Source organism: Strigops habroptila, chromosome 10 (genome assembly GCF_004027225.2).
Source record: "Strigops habroptila isolate Jane chromosome 10, bStrHab1.2.pri, whole genome shotgun sequence".
Classification (NCBI taxonomy): Eukaryota; Metazoa; Chordata; class Aves; order Psittaciformes; family Psittacidae; genus Strigops; species Strigops habroptila.
The window spans coordinates 16,802,716-16,823,777 of record NC_046359.1 but is presented as its reverse complement, the minus strand read 5'-3'; the positions used below and the strand labels follow the sequence as shown (position 1 = coordinate 16,823,777).

Genomic DNA, 21,062 nt, shown 5'->3' with positions numbered 1-21,062 from the left:
ATCAGGTTTTGGATTACTTCTGACTTCTTCCTTTCCTCACACTCACACTACCCAGCAGTATGAATCTTCAGTCTCATTTGTCTCCAGGATTTTATCTGTAACTCATCAATTATTTGTTCCTGCATTTATGTTCAATATTGAGTTATCAGGTCTTAGCTTCTTTACCCTAGGTGCATTACTAAATTATTGTCATCGAAATGAAGATGCTAGACAAAAGTCAGAGACCACTCTGGAGTCCACTCAGAAGGTATTCAAAATCTGAGAGTGACATCAATATCTTTGATTGAAACTGATTATGCAGAACAAATCACAAGTATAAATGTTGGACTTCATTCCCAATTTTCCCAATGAGGAAGAAAGCTGGAAAACAAGGGTTTTATTTGTTCTTGTCACTAGTTAAAACAGTATTTTCAAGTCTTGCTTTAACTATATTTACTGCTTTTGAACTGACTGAGGGAAAAAAGAACATAAACATTGCTCTAGCAGTATTTCTCTTGGCAGATGAATCGTATGTATCAGAAGTTTCTTACAGCATATTTTTAGTGCTAGCTACATGAAGTAAACCCTAGAGTTATAGCCTCCAAGCTGTGATTTAAAATTAGGCAGTAAAATCAGATATGAGGAAATCAACATGCAGTGGCCACCTCTATATTATCTGCGAAGAATACTACATGCAGCTAAATTTCAATTGGCATAAACTGTACATGATTCCTAGGCTAATCACCAGCATAAGAGAATGTATCTCACAGTGGAAAGCAGTACAGAGGAGCTAACACCTCGTAACTCTAATTTTCTTGTAATGTAAAACAGGAATTTGAACCCTACATTATCTCCACCCAGACATGGCAAATTCACATCAGAAAGCCACAGGAGGATAAGAAGGCATACCATACTGGTAGAACCTCAAAGACCCCTAAGGCATTTCAAACATAAACAAGTAAACTAGAAGTGTCTCAATGCACTCCTTGGCATAATGTTGATACTTGCAATTATCACACACAACTTAGTAAATAGGTAGAAACAGGAAAGTCAGTCACAACAGTAAGCATCAAAAAAAACCCCAAGATCAAACTACAAAATATATGTAAGAACGTGCAGAAACAGTATGAGCAAGCATATTTTAATCCCATGACATTTTCAGAGGTAACTGATTCCTGAATTTTGACATTTCATATAGTATATAATTTTTATAGCTCATAAAAGTATCCAATCATACTGTAAAATATACAGAGATAATATATTGAAAAGAAATGCTGTGTCCAATGATATGACTCAGAACGTTCTTGTTTTCTGCCACTCATCTAGTAGAGCTGGCAGCAAAACTCGCAACAAACCAGCAAAAAACCCCACAATTACCATACAAGTTACTCTTGGTGTCTTGCAACTACTTCAAGTATGCAAATACACAGTTTGATGCAAATTGTAAAGAATATAGCATATAGCTGACTAAAGGAAGTTGTAAAAACATTTTCTTTCTCTCTTCCCCATTCTCCCCCATCGAGTTTGACTGCTAGTAGACTAGAAACATCTGGTAAAGAAATAGTCAAAGCAACTTACAATTCAATTCATCACAGAATGGATCACTGTACTAATTTTTCCAACTTTGCAAGCTTTCAGAAATGAACTGATTGGGACACTTATATTCTAGCCCCTGAACAATAGATGTTTATGTGATAAATACAATATGATATTGCAAGATTGGAACTGCATACTTCAGAAAACAAGGACTAATGCAAGAACGTAACAAGACTGAGCTCAGTAAGCATACAATTTTTGAAACCCATAGAAAGATCGAATGCTTTATGTTTTAGATTCTATCCATTTAACGAAAAAAGGCGCTCTCTAAAGTAAGTAATAGAATTACTAAAATACAAGTAATCAATAATTTAGATGTTTACAAATCCAACCCAATGTTTTGTCTGGGTTAGATCAGAAAAGCATTGGGTCCTGAACCAGTAATTGTACAAGGTCTACTAATTTTTTTTTAAATATTTAGTGAAACGTTAGGAGTGTGCATTTAATTCTGAGAGCATGATTTTTATGATGCCTTAGCCAAGTTAGATAGATTATTCTAGCAAAAGATCCAAAAGTGGAGAAAGTTAATGACACCTTCTGTGTCTTCATAAAATGAAAAGGAAGAAGTAATTCTGTATTCTTAGCACATTGTTGTGCTGACAGGGGTCTCAAAAGCTTTCCTTGAAATGCCAATATCTAGCTGAAGACAAATATAAATTTACTTTCTTGCCTCCAAATGAGTTCTATTTATCTCTGAATGCTTTATCTCTATATAATGCCAAAATATCTCTCCAGAAACTGTTCAACATTTAGGGTCATAAATATGTTTTCTATGGGAATGTAAATAGCACAGAGAAACTGACCAGAGGACACTACAAGAAATTCTAGGAGGAGTGTGCTACATAATTTTCTACTACGAGGAAATAAAATCTTTATATTACGAATGAAAACACTATATCGCAGTTTACATGGTATTTTTTTTTCTTAATAACATAGTACGAATATTCCCAGAAAAGTAATATCGCATACAGACAGTCATCCATGGTTAATGCTCGGAACAGGAAAAAAGCAACTGTATTTTAACAGGAAATAACGCAGAAGTAGCAGCAAGGGGCCCTGAAGCAAAGCTCGTCATTAATTACATTAAAAAAAAAAAAAAACCAACCCATCTTTTGATTGTAAAAGGGTGCTTTATTAATGAAGAAAATTAAAAGCAATTAAACTAACTTAAATTTAACCAAATAAGAAGATTTTTTTTTTTTTTTCCAAAGCTGGGATCTATTTCTTTTCTCCAAACTAGATGAAAACTTTCTGAGTGAGTTGCCATTTCATAATCAGCATTACCACAATAATTCTAAAATTCCATAGATATTAAAAAGAACATCAAAGCCATTTTCAATGCCAAATACATCATACATTAACGTACCTCACTCCTCATTTTTGCATTATTACTCTCACCTACATGTCAAATTGTAATTCACATGTCAAACTATAATTCTGGAAACTGCAACTCCTTAGGAAACTCTCTGTATAAGCTTCAAAAGTTCTAGAAACTTACTTCAGTGTTTCAAGTGACATTTGCAAGTTATAATTTCTTTCCTGCTCTGGCAATTTTGAGAACTCCACTAAGCATGGGTGTTGTCTTTTGTTGTCATCTCTAACCTGAAAAGACAGTAAAGAAGTAAGTTTAATGTGTCTTAAAAACTAGAAAACATTTAAAAAACAGTCCAAAACATGAAGTACCTAAAGCCGTCAGAATTACTCAAACTGAACAACACTTCAAACCACAAAGTATTCTGTATTCTCAGAGCATGATCATCCTGTTCAAGAAAGGCAGAATTGGCATTTGCAAATAAACTTCAGATTTGCAGATCTCAAGTGGAATAAATGCTAATTAGTACATTTCATTATACTGATGTTCACAACAAATATGAAAAGTTCAAGAATAGTGCAATCTATGTTATGTTTTGACATGCAGTCATAAAATAACAGCTCATCTTCAGCACCATGTTTGAAAAATTATTCATCCAGTTTGAATAAATATATTGGTATGAGTAGTACTGAAGTCTTTACCCAACAAAAGTAACGATATAGAAGATAAATCCACCCTGTCTCTTAATTCAAGAAAATGTTTGTTTCTTAGTTATGCCCAGTAGTATACAAGCAGAATGAAACTGTTCAGCAGTCACAAAGATTGAAACATTAATTCTACTGTACAGCAGAGTCATGAAGACTATAATTTACAAAATCCTACATTTAATAAATTTAAAAATTTGATCAAAAACATTTTTATCCTGCACTACTTCTATACAGTTTTAGTCTAATACTGGCTGTAACTAGGAAATGCAACCTGAAAGGCTGGGATAACAGCATTCTACTGCTCTCAGCTTTACATCTTTACCATGCTAGATGTCAGTCAACAAAATCTACAAAAATTATGTCTTGCTAGAAGGTGTGATAAAAAACCTTAGTTTGCAAATATTAGCTAAAAGATCACAATGAAATTGTTAACATTTGCTCAGCTAAGACCACATTTTTACCCTGTATTACAGCACTTTTGTGTCCATCTTCCATGGACCATAAGCTCACCATTTATATGAATCTTTAAAGCTGAAATTTACTGAAAAATAACATTATTGACAACTTTTAATCAATCAGATAATTCTGCTGGAAAATACAATAGTAACAGTTGAAGATTGAAGTTAAGAAGCCTAACTGTTACACTTTTTCTAAATGAATCTTTACTCATTTGGTAAATATAAGATGGCTTTAAATTATTTTAGCTGAAAAAAGACCAAGGCAAGAATTCTCAATGAAGGGGTACCATTGAAGTGTGTATAATCTCTTCTCAACAGCTGGATCTGTTGCTTATATACAGAATCAGATGTAATGTTTAAAAAGGATAAGAAAGTCAGTAGTATGTAAGCTGGCATAAAATTTCACAGTAAAGCACACAATTCTCAAATTGAACAGCAGACATTTGCTTATGTTTTGGATTAAAAACTATTTACAATCTCCAGGGAAAATTTATCTTCATTTGATAGGGCTAATAATGTTCTTCAGGCATTCCCAAAGTGAGCACATCCAACCACAGAACAGAAGCTAGAGAGAGAAAGCTAAGTAACTGAAAAGATTCATTCTGAATATAACCACTACATTTACCACTGCTTAACTTCATACTTATTATGCATTTTTTAAAGTAAAATAGTGTTCAAATGTACAATTAGATTCTTCATGGTAAATACTACTACAGTAAAAGTTCCCGCAGTTTGCTTTGCAGCTGGTATGATTATAACACAATTAAAATGTTTTGACACAATAATTTTTGTGGGTTTGTGTCTGATTTGGTGGGGAAAGCAACAACAACAGCAACAAAATCTAGGGATCTTGTCTGTTAACTAAATCCTTTTAAGTACTGCTGTTATGCTACACCAAATATATTACCTATTCCCAGTTACGTTAAATCTGCAATCTGAACTCCTCGGAAGACCAAACTCTTTTTAATAACAAAACCAGAATGCATGTATGTTTCTATACATGCATACATGTTTTTACATCTAGTATCTACTGTATGTTTCCATATACTCTTCACAGCAATAGTTCTTCATAAACAACATCATTTGGGATTGAAATAACTAGGCTTCACAACTTTCTTATGATTGATTAAAAAAGAAATCTCATCAACAAAATAGACAGTATTTTGTATCAAAGCCAGAAGCTAGGTATTCTTTTATTTTGTCATATGCCATGGAAAGTAGGAAAGAGAGAAGAAAACAGTTATTTGAAGCACTTAATACAGACATGAGCCTGAAGTGGAGAGACTGAAGGAGAAAAGCAGATTGAATGGAATTTCCTATAAGCAATACTTATTTTTTCTGAAAAATAAGTTTGGGATTTCTGAAAAAAGTTATGTCAGCCAGTACATGTGAAGAGAACCAGGAATAACTGCTTTCATTAGTTTACTCCACCAGAATACTAAACTTCTTGTCCCAAGAACAAACAGAAGGTGAAAGACCTACCATGTGCCTTCTTAGAGGCACTGAAAATTTCAACACCAAAGAGCTTGAATACCAGAGTTTTGGTTCAAAAATACCCAAGCACTGATGGTTTCTACCTGCTTCTGGTGGAAAGGGTCTAAAACCTTACTAATTTTAGAAGGATGGAAAAAAATGTGGTCCCATTATAACATTAAAACCAATGTGTTGAATAATATTAGGTAATTAACAGAAAATTTAGTGGAAAGTTACATACTGGTCCATACTGCCAGCCAAGTTCAATCTTATTCATAACCCAAAGTTCATGGATGTTCTCTGCTAACTTTTCTCTAATCCTTTCCAGGTGGGGAGGCAAAACAATCTAGAGAGAGAAGAGAGAAAGAGGCCATTACAACTAAGTTGCTTGACAGTTCCACTCAAATTTTCATAACAAACTTTGTCTAAACCAGATCTCTCAACTAAACCTAAATTATCATTTAATTCTTATTAAATTACTAAAGTGAGTGAGAATTCTTAGATCAACAGAAAGACTTTAACCTATGCACTTACAAGTTCCAAATTTTGACCAGCAAGGAAAATCAGCTTTAACTCTAGCACCTCCAAATGGCATGGAACATATTCCTGGCAGCTGGCTAGAAACTACTCAAACCAATAATATTTCCAGTTTAAAAACGCTAAAAATCTCAATGACCAAGGTAATGTTGTGTAAAACACTTCAGACAAATACAGACATTTGAAAAGTGAATCCCACAAAAAACAAAAAGTTTAAAAAAATCAGATTATGATGACGGGTGACAAGTGAAATCAGGACAGCATATCACTCTGCATCCAAAATTTGAAATCGTCTGCTTTACCTCAAAAATCAGAGACCTGAAATATACAGTGCTGTGAATCATGATAATGCTACCCTAATTGTTGGTGTTACAGAACAACAATTACATGACATATGTAGAATGATGTATTTAGTTCATATTAGTAACAAACTACCAGGTTTGTTCTTTTTTTATGTGGGGTTTTTTTCAGGAATTAGTTCCTAAATATGGTAAAATCTGAGCACATAGTGTTTAAAAATTTGTATCATCTCAAACTCTGGTCAAATGAACTCTTGTTATTCTGTGATCAGAGCTGGATCTCTTTGGTATCAAAGAACCAGTGCTTTTGGGGAAAAAAAAAACCCCAAAAACCCACAACCAAAAAAACCCTATAACTTCAGTGCATGCCATTTACCATTTATTGCCACAGTGAGCCAAGTGCCAACTGCCACTCTCATTAACCTGCACGTCCAGTAAAGAATTAGAGCTGAAGCTTGTATAAAAGTCTTATCACAATGCAGTCTTCAGAAAGTGTACTTAAACAGTAATAAAAATATCTAGTAACAGAACAAGAAGTTCGAATAATCTTTTTTCTAATATTCCTACTCTAATATTAAGGATAAAGCAGTCTTTATTATAGTGTTTGTGAACTGAATATGAAACATCTAGTAAGCACTATAAGGACTTAACGCACCATTTATCAGCTTCTCGCAATGGAACATACCAACCAAATCCCAAGAAAAAAAAGTTTGAGACAAGCTGCGAATTCAATCAAATGTGAAATAGCAGAGGCTTATAGTAAGCGTTTAAAAATGAAAATGCAATCTCTCTGTTTCCATACCTGGCTAGTATCTACAGGAACTGGAGTGAAAGCTGCTTGCGACAGAGAGATAGTGGGACCTAGTAAATCTCTTGTATAGCTACGATCCTGCTTGTACTCTCGGCTTTGCTCCACTTTCAGCTTCTCTTTCGGTAGGACAGCTTCAAAGCAAGGGGCATATCCAGGTGGAGGAAGGAACTTGAACTCTCCATGGCGACCTCCAAGCAAGAAACGTACCCTGAAAAAAACAGGGTTACTTTAGATAATTGAAACACCTCTTGAGTCAAACCTAATCAGTTTATAAGCTTAACATCTATTCAATGCTATTAAAAAAAACTCAATGATGCAGCTTCTATGCAGTGCTTACAGTTTAACTCCCTCTAACTAGAGCTGGAGTTTATGAAGTAGGAGATGCAAAAAACATGGGGAAACATGTGGAAAATTAACATTCTAGTTAATTTCCACTTCCATAAAAGTATTCTAATTCATGAGACCAAAAGAGAAGACATGGAAACAGAGAAAATAATCGGTGTACTTAGCACACCTAGGAAGTAAGATGCAGCCTTTTGAGTCTCAGAAGGCAGAAGTTATAACCCAAAGTAATCCATCAACCACCTCTGACCTCTCTCTTTTGAGGAGTTCTCCATTCTCTCTCATTTGTGAAATGAGCCTCCATGGTTCTTTCTTTTCCCTCACAGAACATGAGATCTTCAGGAGACAATACTCCTGTATCTCCTTCACTAAAATTTATACTTTTCATGCTAGTAGAAACCTACGGTCTTTTATTCAAATGTTCAAAAAATATCAAAAACTTAGGGTCTTTTATTATTACAAAATGGTGAACTTGTCATGGGGTTTTGCTACTGAAAAATTCAATCAATGAAGGTGATCATGAAGCAGCAATGGCATTATACTGAAAAATTTTTCCAGAACATTGACATCCAGAAGGAACCAAAAAACACTCAAAAAACCTAGTCTTAACACAGAATTATTTTGTCTCTCTTCTCTTTACTGAGTATCTTATAAGATTTTTGTCAATGCTGTACCAGAACACTCTCAAAAACCACACTGAGCACACAGATAATATGTGTCAGATGTTTCTCTCATGACAGAGATAAAATATGCAGGTTTATAGTTTTGCTTTTTGCAGCATGCATGTCTTTATTTTTCCACATTATATCTCCTGTATTATCCAAGGCAAAGTCTAAAGTACTTGCAGTGAGAGGCTACCATGCCATCTGTGTGACAGCTCTTAACTTCTGTAGTATCCATCATGGTCTTTGATCCCTCAAAAAGCATTGCTCTGCCTCCAAATGAAATCAGCTATCAGCCTTTACCTTTGCCAGTCCTGCTGAAGTTGATCCCCCCACTAAAGCATCACAGAATCCTTTTTAATATTATAGTCTCAAACTCTTCAATACCTGGAAGCAGAAGTCTGGCAACTCAGGTGTGACTTGAAATTTTATAGAAAACTAGTAGAGCAACCAGAATACAGATTGACTGAATTCACATTAACTCACCCTGCTGTAAAGAAAGTATACCACCACCATTTCTTAAGGTAAGTGCCAATAATGCATCTTCAATTCATAGTTACTACCTCGTAAAAAGTGAATTAGAGCCAACATATTTTTAATATCAAAGGCTGTTGTTTTTCTTCCCTTATGGGTAAAATGCTGTCCTGGAGTGAATGTGTAGCAACGTGTTAGCTAAGAAATGCTAAAGAAGCTGTTTCTAAGGTCTATTTGGAAACCACCTGAGTACACTGGAGTGCTGAAAAACAACAGATGCACTGTCTCTTCAGTACTTCTTTTTACCTCGCACTATCCAAGAACTGGAACTGTGTCAAAGAAGCAGATGTCAGAAAGGGAAATGAAAGCAGACAGCCAGGGAATTATTCAGTATATTCACATACACATTAAAAAAAAAAAAAAATAATTAGACTGGGAGGGGAAAAAAAAAAAATACAAAAACTAAATGGGATGCTAACTTTATTCCTGCAGAGAAGCTGACAACTGGGAAGAAGAGGCCATCTATGTTGAAATTCTCAAACATTCCTTGAACTGGCTGACCATTTATCCGGAAGGAGATGCTGGGGGCACTTAGGTCCAAACAACAGCTAATAACATCGTCAGTTCTTAACAGATGTTGGTTGGGAGAATTTACTGTTCGTGCTACGCAACCTGTGGAAGGAAATACATTTAGCAAAACCCTGCATTATAGTGAATAGAAATGTACAATCATATCTACAAAGCTATTTTAATCATAAATAATACAATTAAGTCACATTTAAATGAAAATAATTGCTGATATCCATATAAACAATCAAAATCAAGAAAACTAGATTTTACTCCCTATAATACTAGAAATGCAAATTGAAAAGCAGTCGTTAGTATTTAATATGAAACCTAGCATACTTTAGTAAAGAATGCTTCATTATTAAATATAATGACAAGTATCATGCTGGAAATTATTTAGGAGAAGAAAGATACTTCCTGTTATTAAGGGCCACATCATAGTACCCTTGCAAACTTGTGTAAGGTGACACTACTCATTTTCATAATCAAACTGCAACCCCGCATTTTTCTGGCATATACAAAGACAGCAATTTTGAGGCATTTATGGTCAGTAACACATGTATTTTTTACTTAAAAAGTTTTGTATGATTTCTAAAGGACCATTCTCTCTTGCATCAAATTACATTTACAGAATCACATCTGCTTCTAAAGAGAAATAAGCTATAGAACACAAAAATAGAAAATTTCTCTGAAATCTACTGCCATCTGCAAAAAAAAAAAAAATTATGGAAAAGCATGAAAGTTGTATGAAAATATTTCTAGACATGTTTTCCAAAAATAACATATATAATGTCTACAAGAGATAAACCATAATACATATTAAGAACAGAGCACTATAGCTTTAACTATGCTGTCCAACTTCTGTAAACATGAAGGACTTAACTAAAAGCACTGTATTTCCAAGAATATGAAGACGGCATGTTTTTAACAGCATCAAAAATAAGGGAAAAAAAAAAACCCCTCAGTAATTCTTCTGCAGATAAATTTTCGTACACACACCACCTCCCATCCTGAGGAAAACTAAAAACCATCACTGCTAACGCTCTACGTATAGAAAACTATTTCCTGATACTGCCACATAAACTGCAGACTGTGGGACAGGTGCTCTTGTGCAATCTGCCCCTCTTGATAGGGCAGTCAGCAGTATAGCTGGTGAAAAAAAGTTTTCCGATGCCCTTGCTTCTTCCCTACGCCCTTACAAGACAGAAGAAATAAGTAAGAATTGTCAGATCTATGAGCAAAGACAGTGGAACGACAGAGCAATCCTAGGGGTTCCTCACAAATTGAGAAATCCATATAAAGCACTGCTGAGAAAGAAGAGTAGCAAATAAATCACCAAAAGGGACAATCATTTAATAGCAGGGATAATTAAAATCTAAAAGAGTTATCAACAAAGAGTGGACACTTCATCTCCTTAAGACATATACGACTTGAGATTAAATGCCTGTTTACCCATTAAAATTTAACCAAATATAGGGATCAATTATTGGGATCAATGCAAGGCTGACTGTTAACAGAAACAGGTACTGGTCTTTGATGAACATGCAGCAGACCAAATTATCTAAGTACCTTTTCTGGCCTTAGGCTTAAAAAACTATGAATTCCATTTCCCCATGTTAGAGAAGTAATTGAAGGACTGAAGAAAACAAATGGTATTCTGGTAAAGTCTCTCTACAAAACAGAAACTCTGGAGTAGAAATCATTGTTTCTATTCATTAATGCAGTAAATGCTCCATGCTCAGAAGATTAATTTTTGAAATGTCATTGCAGAGATTGACCATGGGGATTGTGGATGAAAAACAAGGCTATGATTTTCAGCATTCAAATACTTGAAGTCCTTCCGAGTTTGAGAGGTATGATGTCTTACATTAGAATGTCAGTGAAGACAGAAAACTTTTCAGATCTACCAGCCACATTCACAACAGAAATTAATACAAAAATTGCATATACAGAGGTGGTCTGAATTTTTTGGCTGGGCTGGATTATAGACCGGAAAACCACAAACATTTGTTCATTTATTCCTTTGTATTTGCATTGCTTACAGTTTAACTTCCTCTAACTAGAGCTGGAGTTTATGAAGTAGAAGGTTAAAAAAACATGGGCAAAAGCAAGCCCTTCTGATTAAAAAGTTGCTGGTAGTAGAAAAATAATCTGAACTTTCAGTAATCTTTTGTTTCCTCCCTAAAAGGGACACTAACTACAAAACTTATTTCAGTTGGCTCATTATTTTCTAGTTCTTCTGTAATAACACTTTATTTGACAAACTCGGTTATGACACAGCTTTAATGGCACCATTAATTATACATCATCGTTCCAAAGTAATTCGCACTGTACATGACAGGCAAACTGGCAGGTACTTTCCTAAAATGCCACTCCAGTTGATATGTTATTATTTAATAATACAATCAATTGCTATTTTGATTGGAAAATTCTTTTGAAATGTAAAACTATTCGTTTCCAAGTACCAAGCCACAATGCCTCAAAACTTCAAAGATCGTGAATGATACACACAGCTGTCTCTCGTTTGCAAATTTAGAAAACTTGCTCATATCTTCATAGTGGCAAGAACTGCCAATCCAATGGGCCTAACTCAGTTTCCTGTCAGTTCTACAGTCCACCACTGCCCAATTATCTCTGAAAATCAAAGGAAAAAATTTTTTTCTCAACAAGGTGAAACCATGCTAGAAACTTTGTTCAAGAAGTTTAGGAATGTCCAAGTGTAAGACAACCCATTCTACCTAAGAATCTTTTCACAAAAGTTGAAATGTCTTTCTTATTTTTCTGATTTTGCTGAGAGAATAAGATATTTACAGAACCAACAGTAAATAAAAATAATTTAAATACTCAGTTCAGCTTCCTTTAACACTAGAATTTGCATACAGAAATTACTAGTAATGAATAGATCCAGGGTGCATCAACAACATTTTAAAGATTAATATCTGACCAAACACACTATATGTATGCTAGGAACATGATTCTGCAAGTTTTATAATACAGTCAGTCTTAATGTATGTAAACAAAGCATTACTATCGTAAAATATGTGCTTTTAAAATGTATGGCAAAAAGCATACTTAAAAATCTTCTTCATCTCTAAAGTATTTCTAACCTCTTACACTAAAGATCCATATTAAAATTTTTTTTTCATGGGGAAAAAGAGAAAAAGAAAAGTCTCCTGTGAATTAACTCTCAGGCTGGTTTTGGACTATCACACATAAATTACAAATACAGGCAACTGATTGTCTTACTTCACTGTTTGCACCTTTGAAGTTTTAAATAAAAATCATTCCCGGGCTGAAATGGGGAATATTTACTGAATAAATTATTAGTCTATCTGCATTACTATTTCTGCATATTGCTGGTGTCAACCGAAACATCTGATTCACTTTGCTAATGTTGTAAACAAATCCACCAGAATCGTAAACAATGTTCTAGCATTAAAAAAAGAAACAATCCCAGACCAAACCACCAACAACAGAAAACGACCAACAAAACAAACAAATAAACAACACCCCACCCCCCAAAAATCACAACCAAACCAAACAAAAACCAAAACAGAATACCTGACCACAGATGCAGACCATCAAAGCCATAAGAATACAAGTCATCACCAACACCATTTCCTCCCCATTCTGCTCCTCCCCCTGGATATGGTGAGTAGCCCTCTGTTGAAGCCCAGCCCACTCGTAGATGAGTCGATTCTGCAGTCACGAAGGGCTCTAGATGGTCCACCATAAGTTCATAGTACCATTTTCTGTATTGGGCAGAGCCTTCACTAATCCCCAAGAAGATGTTGGGTCGCATGCTTAAACGGAAAGAATAAAAGCAGTTATTAAAAACCTACCTTGAAAACATGATGAACTACTGCAGACATCTCATTAAACTCAAATTTCATGCCTGTTTTGTGTGATTAAAACAATAGAAGTAATTTTATTTCATAGAATACCAGGTTGGAAGAGACTCCAAGGATCATCTGGTCCAACCTGTCTTGGCAAAGCGTCATCTAGACTAGATGGCCCAGCACCCTGCCCAGGTGAATCTTAACAGTGTCCAGTGTTGGGGAGCACACCACTTCCCTGGAGAAATTATTCTAATGGCTGATTGTTCTCATTGTGAAAAATTTACCTCTTCTCCAGTTGGAATCTCCCAGGAGCAACTTGTGCAGTGGTCAGCCAGTTCCCCGCCCACCACAAATATCACTTGTCTAGGCTGCAATGCATCAGTTTCTCTAGGAAGAGGCTATGGGAAACTGTATCAAAAACCTCAAAGAACTCCAGGTAGATGGTGTCCAGCCCTCCACCCGCATCAACTGAACAGCTACTTTGTCATGGCAGGTGATCAGGTTTGTCAAGGATGATTTGCCCCATGTGAATCCATGTTGGCTTATCCCATCATGCTTCATTTGACTTGTGATAGCCCCCAGGATAATTCATTCCATAACTTTCGCAGGGACTGAAGTAAGACTGATGGGCCTGTAACTTCCTAGATCCTCCTTTGAGACCTTCTTGTAGATGAAGTGACATTTGCCTTCTTCCAGCCTTCTGGGACATGTCTGAATCACCACAACTTCTCAGATTATGAAGACAGCATGGCGTCAAAATAACAGCCAGCTCTTAACAGCCTTGGTGTATAATGTCGGGGCACATCATTGATTTGTAGGGCTTGAGCTCCTATAACAGTTCATATACCAACTCTTCCTTCACTGACAGCAGGTCTGTGTTTGCATCAACCTGGATTTTTGTTCCCAGCACCTGCGGCTCAACATATTTCTTTATTTATTCTGGTGAAAAATGGTCTATACAGCTAAAGTAAAAAAGTGTTTGTTTCAGTAACTGAAACAGTATCCTCACTCAGATATTATATTAATATTTTATGTGTTTGAACATTTAATAGATGTTAAATCCTACACACAAAAATAAGAGCTATTCACCAGTTACCAATAAAAATGTAGTAATATACACTGCAGCTTTAATTTTGCATAGCAAACTCCATTCTGTAGCACTGATGATCCATTCAAGAGAATAACATTTACAAATGTACAAAAGTAAAGTCTAATCTATTTCAAAATTCTCTTCACCTCTTCCTTCTTTATTCCACATCCTGTATAATTCAGTAACTCATAGTGGTTGTGCCAATCCTTAATGTCAATTTGATATTGCTACTGCTGCTGATTTTAAAGTACTTCACAAGTACTTCACTTAAAAGGCAAAACTATTACTGTGCTTATCAATATCTAGTTGAACAGCCATATGTAGTTATACATCTAAAGGTCACGGAGGGGGAGGAGAGAGAACAAAAACTATGCTTTTCTAATCTGATTTTGGGGATATTATTGAATCTAGACCCTTGTCCAAAAAAAATACGTCTCCAACAATCAGTACTGTGTCAGCTTTGTGCTAAGAAAGCCACCCAACCTGTAATTAAAGCCAGAGAGTACAGAACTATCCAAAATCTATGCTAGGCATATTTCTTCAACAGTTCGTTACCCATATTGCAAAAAATCTTTTACACTTCTAGGCTGAATGTATCTAGTTTTCACATCTCTCCATTGGATTGGGTTATAAATTCTATAAATATTTTCTTTCTACATACAAGCTGCCTAATAAGAAAAACATACCTCTAAGCTAGCCCCAGCGCACAGAATGCCTTGTGGTGTAGGGAATCCAGGAGGAAGAAGAAGGGTTAATACAGGCTGTTAAATACAAGTCAGTATAAAAGCAGACTTCACTGAACTGATTGCTTATAAAATAACTTGTTTTATCACATAAGACCAATACACTTTCCTTCTAGAAGTACATGAGGTGTCTTTTTACCTGCTCACATGGTTGACAAGGCGCGTCTGTAAGAGCAGGTCTCTTCCTGGCAGGAGATTATCACAGATTAGATGTTGATTAGACCGCACAGCTACTCCATGACAAACACAGAGGGAACATAGAACATCCAAAACCTGAGAAAAAAAACAATAAATAAATTAAAATAATCTTAAATTTTTTTTCATAATATTTTTTCATAATCACTGCGAGTTGCTTCAGGCAATATAATGCTATATACCTTGTTACTGGAAGACAAGTATGTATGTAATTCATCCAACATAGTAGTTTTACTTTACAACAATTCTAAAATTCTTCAAACAATATTAAGATATATTCTTTCTTCTTCCCTTGAGAATTAGTGTTTAAATTAGTGTTTAGCAATGTTGTCATTGAAAAGAAGATAATATTCCCCTTTGCTTCCTCAAACTGCTCATACGCCTTTTAGGAAAAGTTTCATTCCTAATTATGAATACTTAATTAAAGTATTTTAAATCTAACTTCTACACTGAACAACCTGCTTGCTTTGTTCACAAATGTTCACCAAAATATACTTGTCTCTTTGCCTACCTTATGGTTTCTTCCATGTTTGTCCAAAAGACAAATGATTGATTTAATATGTCCTTCTTTAATAATGTTTAGAGCTTCTGGGCTTTCCACCAACACACAGTGTAAAACCTCTAGAATTCCTGGGGTTGGGAAATAAAAAATTATTTGAAGTGCATATAAAATCATAACCGCACATAATACTGCCTAATATATTGCTCAGCAACATGGAATAGTTGAAAAAAACCCAAAACATTGCATATGATAAAACAAAACCAGCACTGATGTACTTCTAGATTTCCCAAAATAAGTGAATGCAGTAAAAATCTGAAAGGAGATGAAGAAAAAAAAAAAAAACTAAATTGATTTGAAATTTAATAATAATTAACATTGAATAATAATTAACATAATAAAACATTAATGTAAATATTAACATGATAACACTCACAAAGTCAAACAAAATGAGTAAAATACTAGTTTTCATTGAAAAGGTGAAGACTTCACACTGCATACATATTATAAACATAAAATATACTCTCTGTATTTACATTTTTCCATTTTTTTGCTTAGAAAACCATGTGAACAACTAATGGGATCACATACCTCTGAATCAGAGAGCAGAGGCAAATTCCCATCTACAGACCCACTGTAAATCATTTTCTTTGTGTATTTAACAGCTACATTGAGAGCCACAGTGATGTTCTTAAGAGCAAACAGATAGAAACTAGCATGAAACTAATATGTGCAAGGAAGTAAGAACCACTAAATCTCCAGCAGTCCCTCGATCAAATGCAATTCCAATTCCAATAAAGCAGCAGCCATTGTCATCAAGAATCATTATCCTTAAAAGAGTCACCTGCTCTTTGCCATGCTCTCTTTTACTAAAACAAAAATGCAGCACCGTAAACTCCCCTTGGTATGGGGAAAAAAAGTCATCAGATGAAAGCACTGTCTCAGTAAGAGTATTCTGATCTTTCTTTGATAAGAGATCAGCAGCAGCTACAACATAAGACCAGGATCAGCTAAAGAAAAAAGTTCCAAACTGCTACTAACTGAACACAGGTTTTGAGTCTCAGTGCCAAGACAGTGTGATGACACAGAAATTAGATATGAAACAGTCTTTATGCTGATCAGCTGCCTCCCTCTCACCTTAACGTTCCAGATTGAATGCTTATAGAGGAGAGTAAGTGCTCTTCTATGCTCTTCTATAAGATTTCCACTGGCTTTGAATAAACCACTGAAAAAATGTGTATCATAAATAAATGACAGCTAAAGTTTACAAATTTAAAGATTGTGGTTCATCCACACAACCGTCCTCAGTATCTACCTGAGGTTTTCTGAATTTGTAAACAACAGAAAAGTTTTTCAAATTGTAACAATAAAAAAAAGTTAGAAATGCAAATTTAAGGAAAAAGAATACGTATTTTGATTTATCAGGGGAATTTTTACACACACGCATTGTGGTTTTTTTTAAAAATTCCTGAGCAATAATACCATATAGTCTGGCACATCATTAATAACTGATCATAAAGACTCTCACAAACCAAAAATTAAAAAGTTAATTGAGCAAGCATTTTAGAGAAAAAAAAAAAAAACAAACAAAAAACTAACAAACAAAAAAAAAACCCACCACCAAAAAAAACCCCAAAACAGAAACTCAAAATTGATATGACCTGGTTCCAAAAATTTTCACATTAGATTACTAACTTGCCTCATTCTATCTTTTTATTACCTTACTTCTAAAGCCTTGACAATTTTAGTAGGACTAGTTAATCCCATCTGGAATATATTTCAGAGTGAAAGACCAGTCTAATCTTTATCCATGCACTGAAGGCAGCTGAAGCATTTGCATTACATTATTCACTCAGCTTCTGTGATATCTCACTTCTAACCTGCTCTACTCTCAGGCACATTTATACAAATCTTAATTTTCTTTATTTTGCTTCAGTGAAGATCAGGAACTGAATCAATTTCTAATCTAACTTTTACTATCAAGTCACAAGTGCTTTACGTATTTAATGCCTGTATTCTGTTTTCATAACATTTTTAATTCAAGGATAAGAAAAAAGTTAAAATAGGAATTTTATTGATAAATTTATGGCATTAAATTTTTATTGCAATACATTCCAGAAAACACCCGAAGGAGATGTAACTGACAACTTCAATGTTGATGGTAAACTTAATTTTGGTGTGACTAACAGAGCATGGTGTTTCTTCCTCACAAACACTCTATGCTACAAAATTATTTCATTATTTTAGGTGAATACATGCAGCCAGGTATTCTTATTTAAAAGGTATAATATAATCAGTATTTCTCCCTATTGTAGACCTACCACTGTAAGTTAAAACAGTGACTATCCTCACCCCAATAAAGTCATACAAATCTTAAGATCTGGCAAGCAAGCACCCCACATAAAATCACAAAAGCACATTTACATACTAAAAGCTGAACCTACTGTGCCTCTCAAGATAACTAAAGCACAGCATAATTAGCATCTTGTATAACTGACTCCCTCAAAACCTGAAAAAGTCATAAGTACAAAATCAGTTTTGGAGGCAACGTGGCAGTTACGTTACCAGAACATATAGGGAAGGAGTTCCAGTGGCCTAGTTCCTTGAAGAAAACTCAGAACAAGCAAGCACTGCAGATATTAGTACCTTCAGAATTTTCGCAGTATGTGATGAGGTTCATTAAGCAGTACAACTGCAATGCCAGACTACTTGGCAGATTACAGAATTCATCTCATACCTTGCTATAACATCATGAACATTTAGCCTTTCATTTTCAAGCCTTATTTTTACTTTGAGATTAATTTTTTTAAATACACACATAACAGAAACCATGTAACACAACACTTTTAGAGCTTTCATAACAGATTTAATCTTAAACCTTCAAAAGTTGAATGCAAAGTTTTGCATTAGTTCTGAAAAACCTAGCCCTGAATGTTTCAGATGTAAAATTAGGCCTCTTAGGAAAGAATTTCACCATGAACAACTAGGGAAATAAATTGAGATTAAGAAGGTTGTAGTCAAATCCAACTGCAACTGCATAACTGTGAAAAAATTCTGCTTAGATGAATGCTCTCATACCAGAGGGGGACTGCAGTGAAGAGAAGCTCTAGCCTGTAATTTTGCCAATTTTTAAATGCTTGTTTCAGTTTAAATTGTTTGTTACTCAAATGTTCATGAAAGCAAGATGATCATCTGAAGAGCTGTAAACCGATATGAATGTTCAGTTATGACATTTTAGGATCTCTACACCTGACACACTAGCTACAGTGACAGGACTCTTCACTAGGACTGTAGTGGTAGGACAAGGGGTAATGGCTTCAAACTTAAACAGGGGAAGTTTAGATTGGATATAAGGAAGAAGTTCTTTACAGTGAGGGTGGTGAGGCACTGGAATGGGTTGCCCAAGGAAGTTGCGGATGCTCCATCCCTGGCGGTGTTCAAGGCCAGGTTGGACAGAGCCTTCGGCGACATGGTTCAATGAGAGGTGTCCCTGCCCATGGCAGGGGGGTTGGAACCAGATGATCTTAAGGTCCTTTCCAACCCTAACTATTCTATGATTCTATGATTAGTAAATCTCCAACTAGACACCAGTGCTATGAGCAGCTGTCTGTATCACCAGATGAAAACTAAAGTAATGGTACAGATTCAGCCTCATATGTTCCTCTTGCCTCATATCTTGAGCAGCTCAATGATTCAGAGCATAAAGAGGTACTCCACCTTATAGCCATAGTTCTGCAGCAAAACTATGAAAAAGAAATCTGAAAAAATACCTATGAAACATTACTGACCGGAGGGGCTTACACAGGCAAACACTTCAAAGTCTCTATACCAGCCTCCACTGCAAGAGAAGAATAACTGACTTCTAAACTCTCTGCTTCCCCAAGAGTTAACAAAGGAAAAAACTTCCAGGAGAAGCATCAACATATGACTGCACTTTGCATCTGCAATCACCACTGCAGATCGTACTAATCAGTGAGCAAACACCATGGCAGTTCACCCCTGGCTCTGAGAGGGAGGAACTGACATTTGACAGTATTTTTCCATGCTGTTGGTCAGTTCATCTCAGGAACAGATTTATGGCAAACAAACAAAATGCACATGAATATCTACTGCAAAGCTGAAGGGAACACAAACACCTTATTTGCTCTGTTTACTATAGGACACACCTGTTCTCATGGCTGCTGCTGATCCTTGGATGACAACTGAGGTAAGATACTTGATAACATGTGCCAAATGGTATATGGCGTCGGAGACAACTCCAATTTTTATCTGGGATACTCGGTAATAGCAGGGTATTACTCATGTATTAATGCCACAGTAAAAAGCTGAGGAGAACAACTGTGTTAAGCATGTGACTTTTCTTTTCAGACATCTACTAGCCTAACACAAACCAAAGAACTTTTACAATGGGGACATATTCCCTTCCTGTCATTCCTCCCTTAACATCTCAATGAATCCAAAGATACATCTATCTATGGCGAAGTATGATTCAGGAGTGGGAAGAACAGGATGAGAAAGGAAATTTTAATTCCTGAGGACAACTCTGTCATCAATGAAAAATTATTATTGAAAAGAAGATTATTATGTTCCTTCCAGCTCACGAAACAACACACAACAGTAAAATAACAAGATGATGGGAATAAAGTACAAATATGTAAACAGAAAGGTGTGTTACATTGTTCTCACTGTTGTAACTATCCTGCTCATTAGTCTGATTACCAGCCTTCCTGCCTTTTGAACTGAAGTGTAGCATAATTACAGAAAATAAGGCCTGAAAGACTCTGAAGATGCCATCTTCCAACAGAACAGTAACAAATTATATGTAATGCAAATTATATGTAATGCAAAACAGTCACAACTGCAACTGGAAAATATTTCTTAATCTCTAACTCTGAAACAGCTCCATCTGGATAAGAGCAGAGAACAGAAGATGGGAGGGAGAGAAAATTATATGTATTAACAATAATGACAAAGCAAAGAACACATGAACTGCCAAGAGATTAAAAAGCCAGACAATTTAAAATACAGCAATTGCTGTGAAAGATTGCTGAGAGATATCAGGCTGCAGTGACATTTCTTACCAACAGTATTATTTTGGTTTCTCATCTTTACGTAAAGACCAACATGGAAAGCATGCTTGAAGAGAGCAGAAAATCAGCCTTAAGAGTACAGATCTAATAACTCTATTTTAATCTACTTTCTTAGCTTCTGGGTCCAAGTTTGATTACTGTCTACTGTTCAGATGCCCAGAAAACATGATTTTGGCATGGTGATATAAAACATATTTTCATGGTGAAAAGAACGGTAATTAAATCTTCATGTGGGAAAAGAAGAAAAACTTTGTATTTATATCAGTAGAATGGGGCAAGAGACTTAAGAATCACCTATGAAATCAACACTATTAATTGTGGAAACATAGTCCTAGTATCATTTCAGTAACTGAGATACGCTTACCAGAGGTTCCTTAATGCTATGAGAA

At 35.3% G+C, this 21,062-nt stretch overlaps 1 protein-coding gene across 7 annotated transcripts in view; it reads right to left on the bottom strand.

Moving 5' to 3' along the window:
* RYR2 (ryanodine receptor 2) overlaps window positions 1-21,062 on the bottom strand; it is a 375,228-nt gene that overhangs the window by 163,245 nt on the left and 190,921 nt on the right. For all 7 annotated transcript variants that reach the window (XM_030499610.1, XM_030499611.1, XM_030499612.1 and 4 more), the window contains 7 exons: window positions 15,596-15,714; window positions 15,029-15,162; window positions 12,779-13,020; window positions 9,130-9,322; window positions 7,164-7,380; window positions 5,767-5,871; window positions 3,074-3,177 (listed from right to left, as the gene is read on the bottom strand). In XM_030499610.1, the coding sequence (XP_030355470.1) occupies window positions 3,074-3,177; window positions 5,767-5,871; window positions 7,164-7,380; window positions 9,130-9,322; window positions 12,779-13,020; window positions 15,029-15,162; window positions 15,596-15,714 (1,114 nt within the window). The remainder of the gene's footprint in view (window positions 1-3,073; window positions 3,178-5,766; window positions 5,872-7,163; window positions 7,381-9,129; window positions 9,323-12,778; window positions 13,021-15,028; window positions 15,163-15,595; window positions 15,715-21,062) is intronic.